At 54.9% G+C, this 13,981-nt stretch overlaps 1 protein-coding gene across 1 annotated transcript in view; it reads right to left on the bottom strand.

The window, feature by feature from the left end:
- SFSWAP (splicing factor SWAP) overlaps positions 1-13,981 on the bottom strand; it is a 55,250-nt gene that overhangs the window by 32,972 nt on the left and 8,297 nt on the right. The window contains exons 5-8 of the mRNA XM_029921367.1: positions 10,754-10,976; positions 9,516-9,628; positions 9,025-9,157; positions 3-135 (exon numbers count right to left, since the gene is read on the bottom strand). Of these exons, the coding sequence (XP_029777227.1) occupies positions 3-135; positions 9,025-9,157; positions 9,516-9,628; positions 10,754-10,976 (602 nt within the window). The remainder of the gene's footprint in view (positions 1-2; positions 136-9,024; positions 9,158-9,515; positions 9,629-10,753; positions 10,977-13,981) is intronic.

Here is a 13,981-nt window from a genome sequence, read left to right as displayed (position 1 = left end):
CGGAGCCGGGCACGGCCACGCCGGCGGGCAGGGTGCTGTAGTAAGCGGCCACATCGACCCCCGGCGGGGGCGGAGCCAGGCAGTAGGTGCCGTCCGGCAGCATGTAGTAGCTGTAGTACATGGCAGCCACTGTCGCTGTGGAGACACGGGCACAAGGTCACTCCTGTCCGCCCATGGCCACGCCGTCTGCTGTGCTTTCTGCTACAAGGAAGGCTGCCCACAGGACATAGGCAATTTGCAGACACACACCCTGGGCCAGTGAAGGGGCAGTGACTGAGCAACTAACAGCCGACCCCCTGCCCCTGGGGCCCCCCCCAGGGCAGCTCCCCCCAGGAAGCCGGCCTCAGGGATCTGCTCCTTTCCTGATTATTCTCAGACACCACACATCTCTTGTCCTGAGGGGCGTCTGTAAAGCTGTCCACGCCCCGATACCAGGCAGCCCCTGCCCCGCGATGCGCCGCAGGGCGCTCACGGCAGCCACACTGACACAGCCGTGTGCTCTGCTGTCACAGGGACCTGCAGCCGCTTCCTAGGAAGATGGGGACACAGGCGATACCTGCACGGCAGCCCGCTGTTTTGGGAGTGAGAAATCCTGTAAGTTTATTCATCTTTTTTCTTTGAAAAATACTCAAATCTATCGAAATCATAGAAGATTCAATGATCCCTGGGGTGCCTGGGTGGCTCAGTCGGTTAAACAACCGATTCTTTGATTTTCGCTCAAGTCATGATCTCATGGTTCATGAGTTTGAGCCCCATGTTGTCGGCTCTATGCTGATGGCGTGGAGCCTGCTTAGGATTCTCTCTCTCAAAATAAATAAACTAAAAAAACAAAAAACAAAAAACCCTCAATGATCCAATTAAGAATTGCTTCTAATCCTGTTGGGATAAGCAAATGGTTCTACTACACAGAGATTTCATTCATTTTCCTCGGAGAATTAAGACTTTTACTTTGATTTTCAACAAATTCATTTTAAACGGAGCACATTTATCAAGTGTCCAGTGCGCATGTGGCGCAGGGGCCGGCAGCCCGTGGTGCCTCTGCAGCAGCCGGCCTCCTGTGCCAGGCTGGAGTCAGGTGCGGCCCGGGGGCGGCCCCCGCGCTTCGGTGACACGCGGGCACAGCTCCCAGCTCGCCCTTCCCTCTCCATGTCACACATGTCCCGCTGTGAGATTTTAATCCTGCATTAGGTTCTGGAGGCCTGTTACAGAGAATTCTGGGTGAAGATGGGAAGTGTGGGGTGGAGGTGCTTGTGGACGAGGGGGGCCTGTGGCCGGGAGCACATTTAGGGTCTCACAGGAGAGTGGAGAACGGGTTTTCCAGAGAAGGCTGTGTGGGGAACGGAAGACAAAGGAGCCCAGAGAAGCCAGAACAGCCCAGGAGGAAGCACCGCAGCACAGGACGAAAGGCTGGGGTAGAGCTGCCAACGCGAGCACGAGAGATGGCAAGGAGGCAAAGGCGCGGAGCTACAGAGGTCTGCAAGGCCAGATGCCGGGAGCTGCTCCCAACACCACACGCAAACGGGGAAGACGGGAGCTTGGGCAGAAAGAAAATGCAAGCAATGTCTGAGTTTTCAGGCCACAGATGAGTCTAGCGAGACTAGAATTCCATCGAGCACAAAAAACGGGAAATAAAAGCACCACCGAGACGAAAAGGGCCCTGGGCTTGTTGCCTGTTCCTGAGCAGCCCGGGAGAGCTCGGGAGGGCAGGTGCGTGTTTAAATGACTGAAAACAAAAAACCAGGACGTAGACACTGCACAGAAGTCTAGCTTTGGCGTCCACAAGCCACACTCTGTGGGAGCCTGGCCACGCCCCCCATGGGCCGTGGTCAGTGAGGCTTTCCCGAGACAGCAGAGAGGTGTGTGACAGAGACGGCAGGGCCTGCTACGCAGGACATGCACAGTGACACCCGGACCCTGAGGGCAGGTCTGCCGACGCCCGCTACAGAACCGTCCCTTCTAAACTGCATGAACAGAAGACACGTGGCCAAGAACCCAGTCATGACACAGCAGAAGCCGGACAGGAGATGGATGCAGCCACGCAGAACGCCAAAGAGAAAAAGCTAAAACAAAAAAGATAAAATGCTACACAAAGAAGAGAAAGCTAACCCCAAATGAGGAAACTGATGTCTTTTAAGCAAAGAAGCCACCACCTGGAACGGAAAGCAGAGGCCCACGACAGAAAGCAGTCCCCAGAATGAGAAACGGGTCACTCCAGGATGACTGGGGAACAGAAGCCAGGCCCCGAGGGGTGAGGTGACCTGGCCCCTTCCTCTCCACAGCGACACCGGGGCCCAGGACGTGCTCCAAGTCCCGCTCTCTGTGAGAAGGGCGCCGACACGTTCGGTGACATCTCCCAGAAGGGCGTCCAGGCGCGCAGAGCGAAAGCCCGGCACTCACACACCCGCTCGACCGGCCGGGGACGCCGGGGCGCCGCAGGCTTCTCGGTGTGGGGAAGAGCAGGCCGGTGCCAGCCCCCAGAGCTCGGAGACTCAGAATTTTAAGCCCAGACAAGACTTCCGTTCTACATGGGGGGGGGGGGGGGTCACTTCTCGAGTGTGCGAGTCCACGGGATTCAAGTGCCCAGAGATGAGTCAAAGAGTGGAGCAAAGGGGCGCCCGGGTGGCCAGTTAAGTGTCCAACTCTTGATTTCAGCTCACGTCATGATCTCGAGGTTCATGTGTTTGAGGCCTCGTCGGGCTCTGCACTGCTGCCGTGGAGCCTGCTTGGAGTTCTCTCTTGCTCTGTCCCTCTCCTGCTTACTAGCTCCCAAGATAAATAAAAAATAAATTTACAACAAAACATCAGAAAACAAGCAGAAACACCCCAGTGAGGCCCTCACCCTCAGGACGAGGCCAGCACACAAGGTTTTGGGCCACAAATGCAACATGGTATCTATTACTCTTAGCACAGAAACACAGCTACTACTTCTCAAAAATCAGGAGGCGGGGGAGAGGCGAAGGGAATGGATTTTAGGACTACTTTAGTTTCCTCCAGTTTGACAGTTAACAAGGTCTAAGATAAAAACTGAGTTTTAAAAAGAATCTATAGGGGTGCCTGGGTGGCTCAGGTGGTTAAGTGTCTGACTTCGGCTCAGGTCATGATCTTGTGGTTTGTGAGTTCGAGCCCCACATCGGGCTCTGTGCTGACAGCTCGGAGCCTAGAGCCGGCTTGGGATTCTGTGTCTCCCTCTCTCTCTGACCCTCCCCGGCTCCCACTGTTTCTCTCTGCCTCAAAAATGAAACTGCATAAACATTAACAATTTTAAACATAAATAAAAAGACTTTATGATTTCAACTTCTTTATTTTCTAATCACTAGTACTGTTTTTCTTTAAATTTATTTATTATGACATACCGAGCATGAGCTGGGGGAGGCAGAAAGAGAATCTGAAACAGGCTCTGAGCTATCAGCACAGAGCCTGATGCAGGCCTTGAACTCAGGAACTGAAATCATGACCTGAGGTGAAATCCAGAGTCAGACGCTTAGCCGACTGAGCCACCCAGGTGCCCACAGAACTTAACTCTTAAAGTATGGAAACTTTTATCTGAAGTTCAGCAATTACTACACTTTTTGATTGTAGGTTCTCTATTAAATTCAAGTAAAATTAAAAAGCTTATTTCTATTTTAACACAAATATTTCTTTAAAAAATTTTTTTTACATTTATTCAGTTTTGAGAAACCGAGCACAAGTGGGGGAGGGGCAGAGAGGGCAAGACACAGACTCTGAAGCAGCTCCAGGCTCTGAGCTGTCAGTACACAGCCCGATGCAGGGCTCAAACCCACAAACCGTGAGATCATGACCTGAGCTAAAGTTGGCCGCTTTACTGACTGAGCCACCCAGGCGCCCCAACACAAATATTTCTATCTGTACATCCAACTTTTTTTTTTAATGTTTACTTTTGAGAGACAGAGTGCAAGCGGGGGACAGGCAGAGAGAGGGAGACACAGAATGTGAAGCAGCTCCAGGCTCTGAGCCGTCAGCACCGAGCCCAACGCGGGGCTGGAACCGACACACTGCGAGATCCTGACCTGAGCTGAAGTCAGTGCTTAACTGAGTTAAGCTTAACGTGAGCCACCCAGGTGCCACTCGGTCCCACTTTTTAATCCATATTCCACATACTTATGTAAAGTCTTCTCCCCGGGGGGCTTGTCGCTCTCCTCCTCCTTCCCTCCAGTGTTCTCCGCTCCATCAGGGATGCTCACCTAACGTTAGTGAGGTTTATTTCTGGATGGTGGAATCTTGGGTATTATTTTTACTTTCTTCCTTCTAGGTCTCTTGACGTACAACAAAGGCATTTTTTTAAAAAAGGGTTTGAAGAATAAGCACTTGAAGGTCATGCTTTTGCAGAGAAAAAGAAATGCCATGGACAACAGTAAAATCACACTTAAAGACCAGGGCAGAAGCAACAGGTCTGGCCCAGTCACATGCGATGGCTTGATTCACTGAGCTACTTATAGAACTTGAAAAGCTGGGCTCGCATTTTATGTTGAAGACACCGCCTGCTCTACCAGCGGGCAGCGCTCTGGCATCACCGCCTCCTACATAACCGTGTTTCCGGCACTTGTCAGCAGGGGTCCATGGCTACAGAGCAGGAGACCACCAAGCACCAGAACGTCACCGTCAGGCTACTGAATGGAAAAAACTGTTGGTCTGTACATAAGATTTTAGAAAAAGTTCTTTTAAAATAAAAATGGGCATAAGGCACCTGGGCAGCTCAGTCGGTTGAGCGCTGAATCCAGCTCGAGCCCCGAATCCAGCTCTCCACTGTCAGCACAGAGCCTGTTTCGGATCCTCTCTCTCTTCTGCTCCTCCCCCACCTGCTCTCTCTCTCTCTCTCAAAAATAAACATTTCAAAACAAATAATAAAAAAATAAAAATAGGTGCTATTCTTCCAAGGCTGCCTAAATCCAGGAAAACCTCTCATCAGCAAGAAATAAATCACAAGGAATGGCCATGTATACCCTGAGGGGACTGATAAACACTTGCTAATAGAAAGAACTGGTAAAGGGGTGCCTGGGGGGCTCAGTCGGTTAAGCGTCCGGCTTCGGCTCACGTCATGATCTCACAGTTCGTGGGTTCAAGCCCCGCGTCGGGCTCTGTGCTAACAGCAAGCTCAGAGCCTGGAGCCTGTTTCAGGTTCTATATCTTCCTCTCTCTCTGAACCTCCCCTGCTTGCGCTCTCTCTCTCTGTCTAAAATTTTTTTTTTAAAAAAAGAGCGAGCTGGAAAAGCTTTGTGACCCCACCTGGACTGCCGAGCAGGGCACCAGGCGCGGGCAGGAAGAGCGGGGACAGGGACCGCCAAGCTGACAGACAGCCCTGGATCCGTGCTAATATCACAGACCTGCAGAGAATCCACTGGGACACTAATGCAGTTTCAAAGCAAGCGTCACGCTGACCCGCGCTTTCCCACGGTCCAGGCGGCACAGATGGGCGGGCAACGGAGGCCACTCGGGGTTCCCCCAGGGGAGCCCTGTTCCTGCAGGTCGTCCCTCACCTGCCCCGTTAGAGACCCCCCCTCCCCCAGCCCCTCGGCCCCGACCCTGCCCCCGCAGCACTGCCGTTCGGGGACACAGAGGGCTTGGTGTTCCGCCAGCACTGAAGTCTCGCTTGTGAGGACTGTCCCTGCAGCTCCTTCCTTCCCCATGTTTGGAAACTGACGTAGAAATCTGGGCCAGAGGCGTCCATGCGGGCCGCGCAGACCGCCGCTCCCTGCGGCAGGAAGGCCCTCTCCTTCCCCGCCGGCCTGCGGCCAGATCACGTGCCCCGGGAGGCTCCATCTGTGTTCCTTTTAGTTCATCTTGATAATTATTAAGGAATTCCAACTTACTAATAAGAAATAACACTTCAAACAACGCAAAACCTCAATCTTCTCCCAAGACTTGACTTCTCTTACGTGCCCGCAAGCACAGGCCTGTCGGCCGTCAGTGTCACAGCCTTCCCGGGGCTGCAGGCCAGTTCAGGTGCCACAATGGGTCTTGCTCTCGAGGGCTTGGGCTCCGAAGTGCACAGACACAATGCCATGTGGGTGACCAGCCCAGGGGAACCCTTTGAAAAGACTGCATGACCGCCTTTACCCTCCTGAATCATTCACACGGCAGCTTGTGTTTCTCCCAGACTTTTTTTCCCATTTGATTAAAGAAGTGGCTGGTTTGTCAGTTTTTCTGCTTCCTCGTTGATTTTACTTCTTCTACTAGCAGAAGATAACTTGTCTGTTGGCTTAAGAGAAATAACTCTCTGCTGGTTCAAGCGTCCTCTGGCTGTCAGGAAAATGTGAGCCTCTAACGGGGCCGTTTTCCAAGGCTCCCTCCCAGAGCCGCCCTTGCTCGCCGCTCAGCCGCAGGGTGCACCCATCTGGGCTGGCTCTGCCTCCCTCGGGGAGCGTTCCCTGCGCACTGGGAGCGGGCAGCTGCTCTTCCGCGGGCCGGGCCGGTTTGCGTTCACAGCAGAGCTCTTTACTGAGGTGCATTTTCCGGGCGAGCCACCGTATGAAGTATTTAATTAGGACGTATGCAAAGGAAGGACGGCCAGCACTTACCAGGCCGTGGGCCAGGGGAGGGGGCTGGGCTCGGGGCAGAGAAGGCACAGACAGTGGCCCGTCGGCTGGGGTGGAGCAGCCCTGCACGCAGGTGCGGCGGGGGAGGACGTCCTGTCCGAGGGGCCAAGAGCACACCTTGTGTTCAAGTGGTTCAAAGGTACCGCTTCTAGACCTGCTCTTACGACGGACTTTGTTTAAACCACCAACTAGTCAGGCTGGAGACATCTTCTCTTCTGCCGCTTCACAGACTATCTGAAGCGGCCCATTTCCCGTTACTGGGCCTCCTTTTCCAATTTTTCACGTTTTTGCTCACTGGTTTTCAGACAACCCATGAATCGCCCATAGGAAAAAACAAACATCTTTGAGGACCTGATTAGAGGCGCTCACACAACCTCATGTGTGTCTCTGCTGGGCGCTATTCTGGTCTGGAGCCAAGTTCAAGCCTAAGGCTCTTCCTAGAAACTGGATCAGTCTGTGCAGCCGTGCAGGCCTCCTGCCCCACCCCACGAGCCCCCGATCCTGGACGGACGGCTGCTGCGGTGACCCTGAGGGCTGATGCTCTCTGGGGGTCCTCATGGGGACGCTCATTCCCCAGCAGGCACGGTCCCTCCCCCTCCGCACAGCCAAGTTCCAGGGGTCCTTGCTCTGGTGTCCATCTCCATGCCCCGCCTGCCTCCCGCCCCGCTGCACCCCGCTCTCCAGAACGGCGAGCCAGTGCTCACTTCCGGTAACGTGGGGTCTACGGGAAATCGACACACCCCACTGCCCCCACGCCACACCCCCTTCCACATGCTCAGCAGAGGCCGGATGCAGGGGGACGCCTACAAGCAGCACCCACACTGCTGTGTCGTCTTGGACCGCCTTCTATTTTTACAAAATTCATTGCCGACGTTTGTGAATTGAGATATTCCACCCAAACATTCTGACCTCTTCCTTCTCTGCCCCTGCCTCTGGCATAGCCGCAGCCCGCTCGTGAGCAGCCGGGCCGTCCGCATGGCCCTTCACCTCTGCTGGCTTACAGCCTGGCTGTGAGGCTGGCCCAGCGCGGGGCGCACGTCTACAACCCGAACGTGGCGCTGGGCACGAGCCCCAAAGGCACCGTGTCACACCTGCCGGTCACTCTCGCACTGTGTGAGGCACCGGAACTGACGAGACGACAAGTTCACTGAGGCGACGGGTCCCTCATTGGTGCCCCTGCTGGAGCACTTCCTGGGCGGGGGGGTTGTCACTGGTCCATGTGGGCAGCCAGCACCGTCACACCTGTCTGACGGAGGGCCTGGTGGAAACAGGGCTCTGGGACACCTGAAGGGAGCACGAGTCACAGAGCAGCCACTCAGCCCTCCCACTCAGTCCCGGGGGGTCTACAGATGCCCTGTGCCACTGCCGCCCTCGGGATGTGACTCTGCGTGCACTCGTGATGAGCAGAGCAAGCGGTCGGATGTCGGTCACCCTGGCCCCCAGTCTCTACCCCTTTCCTGTGCCAGACAGTTTAACAGCTTTAGGCCCCAGTGGAGGCCCCCGGACAGGGACTCCAAGGCAGGGCTGAAAAAGGAAAACGGGACGCCGAGAAGCGTCCTGTTTCGTGAATGAACAGGGTCACTCCCGACTCCTGATTCGCCCGCGTGGCCCTGTGTGCACACGGCACTCCCGTCGTGAGCACCGCACACTCCAAGTCCCGTAAGACGCCCTTCCAGGACGCACACATTAGGGTCACCCGAGTCACGCCAGTCACACCCTGCCGTGTTGCACCGGAAGAGAGGTGCAGGGGGCCCGACTGATGGTCGACAGAAGCTTAGTGAGCGAGCAGCCCACATCTTAAGAGAATCAGCCTCCTGCTGATTTTCCAGACTCTGACGGGACACGCTCTGTGGACGGTCCCCTACGTCAGATTGCGGGTGAGGAAGGAGCAGACGGATCCCTGCCACTGAGGCTTTTTCTCTTGTTCCATATTAACCGCTGGGTACAAGAATTTTAAAAAGATCTGATAATGAGACCAAGATCAAATACCGTCAAATAATTACTTCAATAGAACCTCAAAATTTGCCTTCCATTCATAGCCTGGAGATAATTACACATACAAAAGGCTAGCACGCAGCCAGGCCAGGGAGGGACTGTCACTAGCTGATTCTCTAAGGGGCACTGCAGACACAGTCTCGACTTGTGTCTGTTCCGGGCAAGTGACCATGGCAGAAGGTTCCACAAGCCCCCCACACTCCCGCCCCATCTGTGAGGGCTACAGGGAGGCAGCAGCACGGCTTCCAGGGAGGCCTCTGAAGAAGGGCAAGGTCACCGAGCACCTGCTGTCTGCCCGTGCCGTCCTTCATCCCTCCTGGGGACAGAGCGCCCATCTGCCAACCTCAGGTGACAGGCAAAAGGATGGGGCCACGTGCTAGGGACGGCTGTACGTGAAGACCAGGGCACCGCCCCGGAGGGCGAGCTCCGCAGCGGCTGCGGGCGGGGGGCGGGGGGAGGCCGGCGAGGTACTCACAGTCAGCGGCGTACTCCACCTGGGAGGGCTGCGGCGCGCCGTCTGCCGCGGGCGGCGCGGGGGCGGGACTGTCGGCCTGGGCCTTCCGGACTAGCGCGGCAAGGGGGTGATCCGGGTCCACCACCTTGAGAGGCTGCAGACAGAGAGGACGCATGGTCACACCGCTTCCCGTACTCCTGAGGCTGAGCGGGCTCATGTCGGCTGCGGAGCACAGTGCGTGGGAACAGAGTCTGCGCCTGGGAACGGCCCGTGCCCGCACACGAGGGGCGGCCGTCCGTGGGGCTGTGAGTCCCGGGGGAGGGGGTGCAAGCCCACTGGCACTCAGGAGAGGAGGGCGGGCGGAACTCAACAACTACCGACAGGAGTGGGAGCCACCGAGCAAAACTCGAAAATGCAAAATATACCGCTAGGATGATAAAAGAAGATACAAAAGAAACGTGTGCCTAATGATCCCCCAAAGCTAAAGGAGCGCGAGACGCGGGGATGGACACCTTCATCAGCTCCTCCAGGCGGTCGCACTTCCTGGAGGCGAAGAGGGACGGGTGCAGGTAGTTCCCGTCCTCCCCGTCGTCCTCGTCCTCCTCGTCCGAGCTGACCCCCGACCCTGCGGAGCAAAGGCAGGCGTCAAGTCTGGGCTGTGCGGCGAGGGGCAGCCACAAATAACCGACGCGGAACAGGGGAGCGGGGCGCCCGGGGGGCTCGGTCCGTGAAGCGCCTGACTCTTGATCTCAACTCAGGTCATGATCTCAGTTTGTGAGTTCAAGCCTCACGTTGGGCTCTGCACTGACCGTGGAGCCTGCTTGGGATTCTTTCTCTCTCTCTCTCTCTCTCTCTCTCTGTGCACCCCCACGAAAACAAATATTAAAAAAACAAAACAAAAAAACCCTCAGAAGCAGACAGAGGCAGAACTGCATGTAATCATTCCGTGGCTATCAGTCCCCAAGCCTGTGACCCCTGCCCCCGGCGCGCCCGGCAGGAAGCTGGGGGGCTGAGGAGCTGCTCGGCCCAGTCACCAGCGCCCCTCCGGTGCCTACTGGTCTGGAGCCAATTATTTTAATTTTCTAGAAAAAAAAGGCAAGAATCTTGATGAAAGATAAAACAATAGCAACAGATATTTTAAAAACCTAACGAACATGGAGAAAATGAGATCTGTAAACAAGACTCATACAACTGATTTTGAAAATCATGTTTCAGCTGAGGAGAAAAAACTTCCACAGCTAACACAGACAGAGACTGCTGTCCCGCATGTGATTCCAAACGGCTGAGTGGCCTCTGGATTAAGACTCCCAAATTTAGGTATTTAATTAAAAACAACAGCTCGAGGTAGAGAGGAATAAAAGACGGTAACAGTCAAAGTAACCTTCCACCTTTGTGCACATGACCTAGCCTCAGCCCCTGACCCCGCGTGCACGCACCGCGAGCACCAGCTCTCGGAGCCGCGGACGGCCTGTCTTCTCCACCAGCCAGACGAGAGGGAGCACCTCCAATCCAGGCAACTGCGTTCTGAGAGCATCACTGTTAAATTCTATTTCTCGTATCTACGGAAAGACTACGCATCTGACACACTTTGAAGACTTATTCTAGAAGAGCCCGGCACAGCCCTCCAGGGGCACCAGCAGCTTCGACGAGCACGCTGCTGGGGGGGCAAACAGTCTGGGGCCCTGCGGTGCAGGCCGCGGCCCCGCCCCCCTCCCGGAGGCCGCCCCAGGCGGGACGGGGTCTCACGTACTCTTGTCCTCGCTCCGGGTTTCCGCCAGCACCGCGTAGCGCCCCTCTTTCATGGCTTTCTGGATGAACTTGTAGTAGGGGTTGAGGTAGTGATCGAAGCGCAGAAAGTCAAACTGCGAGTTCCGGGCCTGCTTGGCCTTCAGCATTATCTCAAACTGCGCTCCCTGCTTGCACACGAAGTTGGCCGTGCGCTCGATGATGGCATGCATTTTGGCCGTGGGTGGCTACGAGAAAACATACATATTCACATGATCAACTTTTACCCCCTTTCCGCTAGCCCCAAGCCTTAAGACACAGAATTAACCCCTGTGTTTCTGTCGATGACACGAAAAGAGACCACGAGGTGAGGTACCGGGCCCCGGCTGCACAGCGCGTGGCCTGCTTCTGGACTCCGAGGTACAGGGACCAGAGTCACAGACGAGGCGGGCCACTCCAGCGTCCGCACAGCTGACCCGAGGCAATCCCACTGACACCAAGTCCCCGTACTTCCATATCATCGGGGGCGGGGACGGGGCTGGACACCGGGAACCTTCAGAAGCCGGATGCTAATTCTGTGCAGAGGCATTTTTCTAGGGAGGGGGCAGCCGTTCACCAAGTTTCTCGGGGGTCTACCTGTCACTCCTCTCCTTACCTAGGATGGTTTCTCAGCTCGGAAAACAGCCTTTTATGGAGACTTGAGGGAGACCACAAGCTTTCGTGGGCTCCTGCACCCAAGTCCTCTCCTCGCCACGTGGGCACGGCCTGGCCAAGCAGGAGGGCCTCACCCACGGGAAGAGAGCGAGTCCTCCTCCTCTAGGAGGGGTCACTGCCAGGAGTCACACCCAGCTCGGCTTCCTGCTCCTGTGGCTGAGTGACGCCCACCGCGGGGTGCTCGCCGCTTCCCACCCACAAGAGCTGTCAGACCAGACGCTGGGAGCCAGACTCCACGCTCAGAAAATACTTGTAATAACAAGGAAGAGATTAACACTCGGAAATTACATGCAAATAAAGTGGGAAACTATTCATTAAAAATGGGCGGTTGAGTATTCAAGATGCTTATTGTAATTTCAGAACCACATCCTTTGTAATATACAAACGCCCTAGTTCTCAAATTAATTCCTGAACTAATAAAGTCCTTAACGCTTAAATAGGGTAAGTAGTTACAATTAAAGTTAGTTACTGATCCCCAAATCAACTAGATTCCACGTCAGAGGCCCCTGTGCCTGAGATACAGGTCCTGAGGCTCGTGTTCAAGGGCCTTGGCTACTAGGAAGATTAATCACACACATCAATCATTAATGATGAGCTTAGGATACTGACTTAGGATAATGATGAGCTTAGGATAAAGAATGCCCAGAGGCATTCTTGCTGACCAAACTCACCCTCTGGTTCAAGAGTTCTTACAATAGGCCCCTTTATGATATAAAGTCATGGTAGTTAAAAACAATAGTAGTCACAGGGGCTCCTGGGTGGCTCAGTTAGGAAAATGTCTAAGTCTTGATTTTGGCTCTGGTCACGATCTCACAGCTCCTTAGTGGGAGCCCCGCACTGGGCTCTGCGTGGACAGTGGGGAGCCTGCTGGGGAGTCTCTCTCCCCCTCACTCTCTGCCCCACCCCTGCTCATGCTCTCTCTCTCTCTCTCTGCCCCTCCTCTGCTCATGCTCTCTCTCTCAAAAATAAACACTAAATAAAAAAAGATACTGGTTAGAAAGCAAAGTCGTTACTACCGAAAAACAAAGCACATTATGAACATTCTTCCAGATTTGCTACCAGAGCAAGCGGGTAAGATACAAACATTTGGTTTGGAAACATTCTTTGCTCTCTTTGTCACACAAGTTTTACATAAATCCTGTTCTATTTAATACCACGATTATCTCTACTATAAGCTGGGATTTCAAGGGCACATACAAATGTGTGTGTTACAAAGACTAATAAAGGGGGAAATACTTGTCTTATTTAAATGGGGAAACCTTTTGTTTAAGGAAGTGACGGGGCCCAAGAAGGTGGGCGGACGCGTCCTCAGTGGGGCAGACTCCGGGCAACGGGAGAACAGCGTATGTGCTGTGAAAGCCCACATCAGTGTAAGGTTTCCTAAGAGCTTTGGGAAATGCTGTCACTCAGGCCCCTGAAGGGCTGGTCTGGGACGGCAGGGGACAGAAGGCGGGGTGAGGAAGCAGCCGGGCTGGCCCTCTCCTCCTCTATGATCAGGGGAGGAAAAATAAAGTACCCACTTCACTCACAGCCCAAAATAAATATCACAGCAAATGACATTTCAACTGTAAAAACAAAACTATAGACACAACACTAGGAAGCGTAGGAACATATTTTTAAAATCTTAGGGTTGTGAAAGGGCTTCTAAAGACAAGATTCAAATCCTGACGCTACAATGGAATACAGCGACACATACGGCTTCATAAATCCGTCCGCATCCTGCGAGAGGCGCCACAGCCCCGGGGCCGGGACAGCACGCAGGCACGGCACACGGCCTGGAGAGTCCCCACAATCCCAAGGAAGAGGCCAGAACTCCTCAGGACCGCAGAAACAAATCACGGCTCTTTTTGCTCCCACTCCCAGCCCTGGTGACAAAGGCGCTGCATTAGGATGGAAATTAGTCTGATGTGAACCATCAATCCAGCCGCCTGCTCGATCTTTAAACCTCACGTCTCCCCCCCCACCCCCCCTGTGCAGATGGGCTGCCGGCCGCCCCACCTCACAGCCACTGGGACCGCGACCACCGAATGGTAAGTGCTCGCTGTTCTTAACCCAAGAGACACAAATGCTGCGTATGATGGCAGTCACACACCGAGTCCCTGCCCGCTTGTCCTCTGGTTTATAAACTGTGCTCCAATGAGTGTGTCTCCTGGGCCGCAGCACCGCCAGCCCCCAGGGTGGACCACAGTGACACGTGACCCTGTGTGCCAGCGGAGTCCTAGGGGTGGGGGGCCACTCCCTCCACTCCCCCCCTTGCTCCCTGTGTGCGCCAGGTGCGGGCAGGACCCAGGAGGTGACCAACACGGGCACTCGTGTCCCTGAGACGGGCACAGGCAGGCCCAGCACATGCTGGGACAAGTGATACCAGGCTCCACATTCAGGGAGAAACAGGTCCTTGCTTCCCATGACACAAGAAAACTCACGCACAACCGCCATGAGACGCTAACACAAAGCTGGGGTCACTCTGGGGGCTGCGGTCCAGGGGCCCGGCAGGAGGCGGGGCCAGGCCGGCCTCCGGGCTTTGACCCAGGACAGAAGC

Source organism: Suricata suricatta, chromosome 14, assembly GCF_006229205.1.
Source record: "Suricata suricatta isolate VVHF042 chromosome 14, meerkat_22Aug2017_6uvM2_HiC, whole genome shotgun sequence".
NCBI classification, from domain to species: Eukaryota; Metazoa; Chordata; class Mammalia; order Carnivora; family Herpestidae; genus Suricata; species Suricata suricatta.
This window is presented reverse-complemented; position numbering and strand designations above follow the sequence as displayed.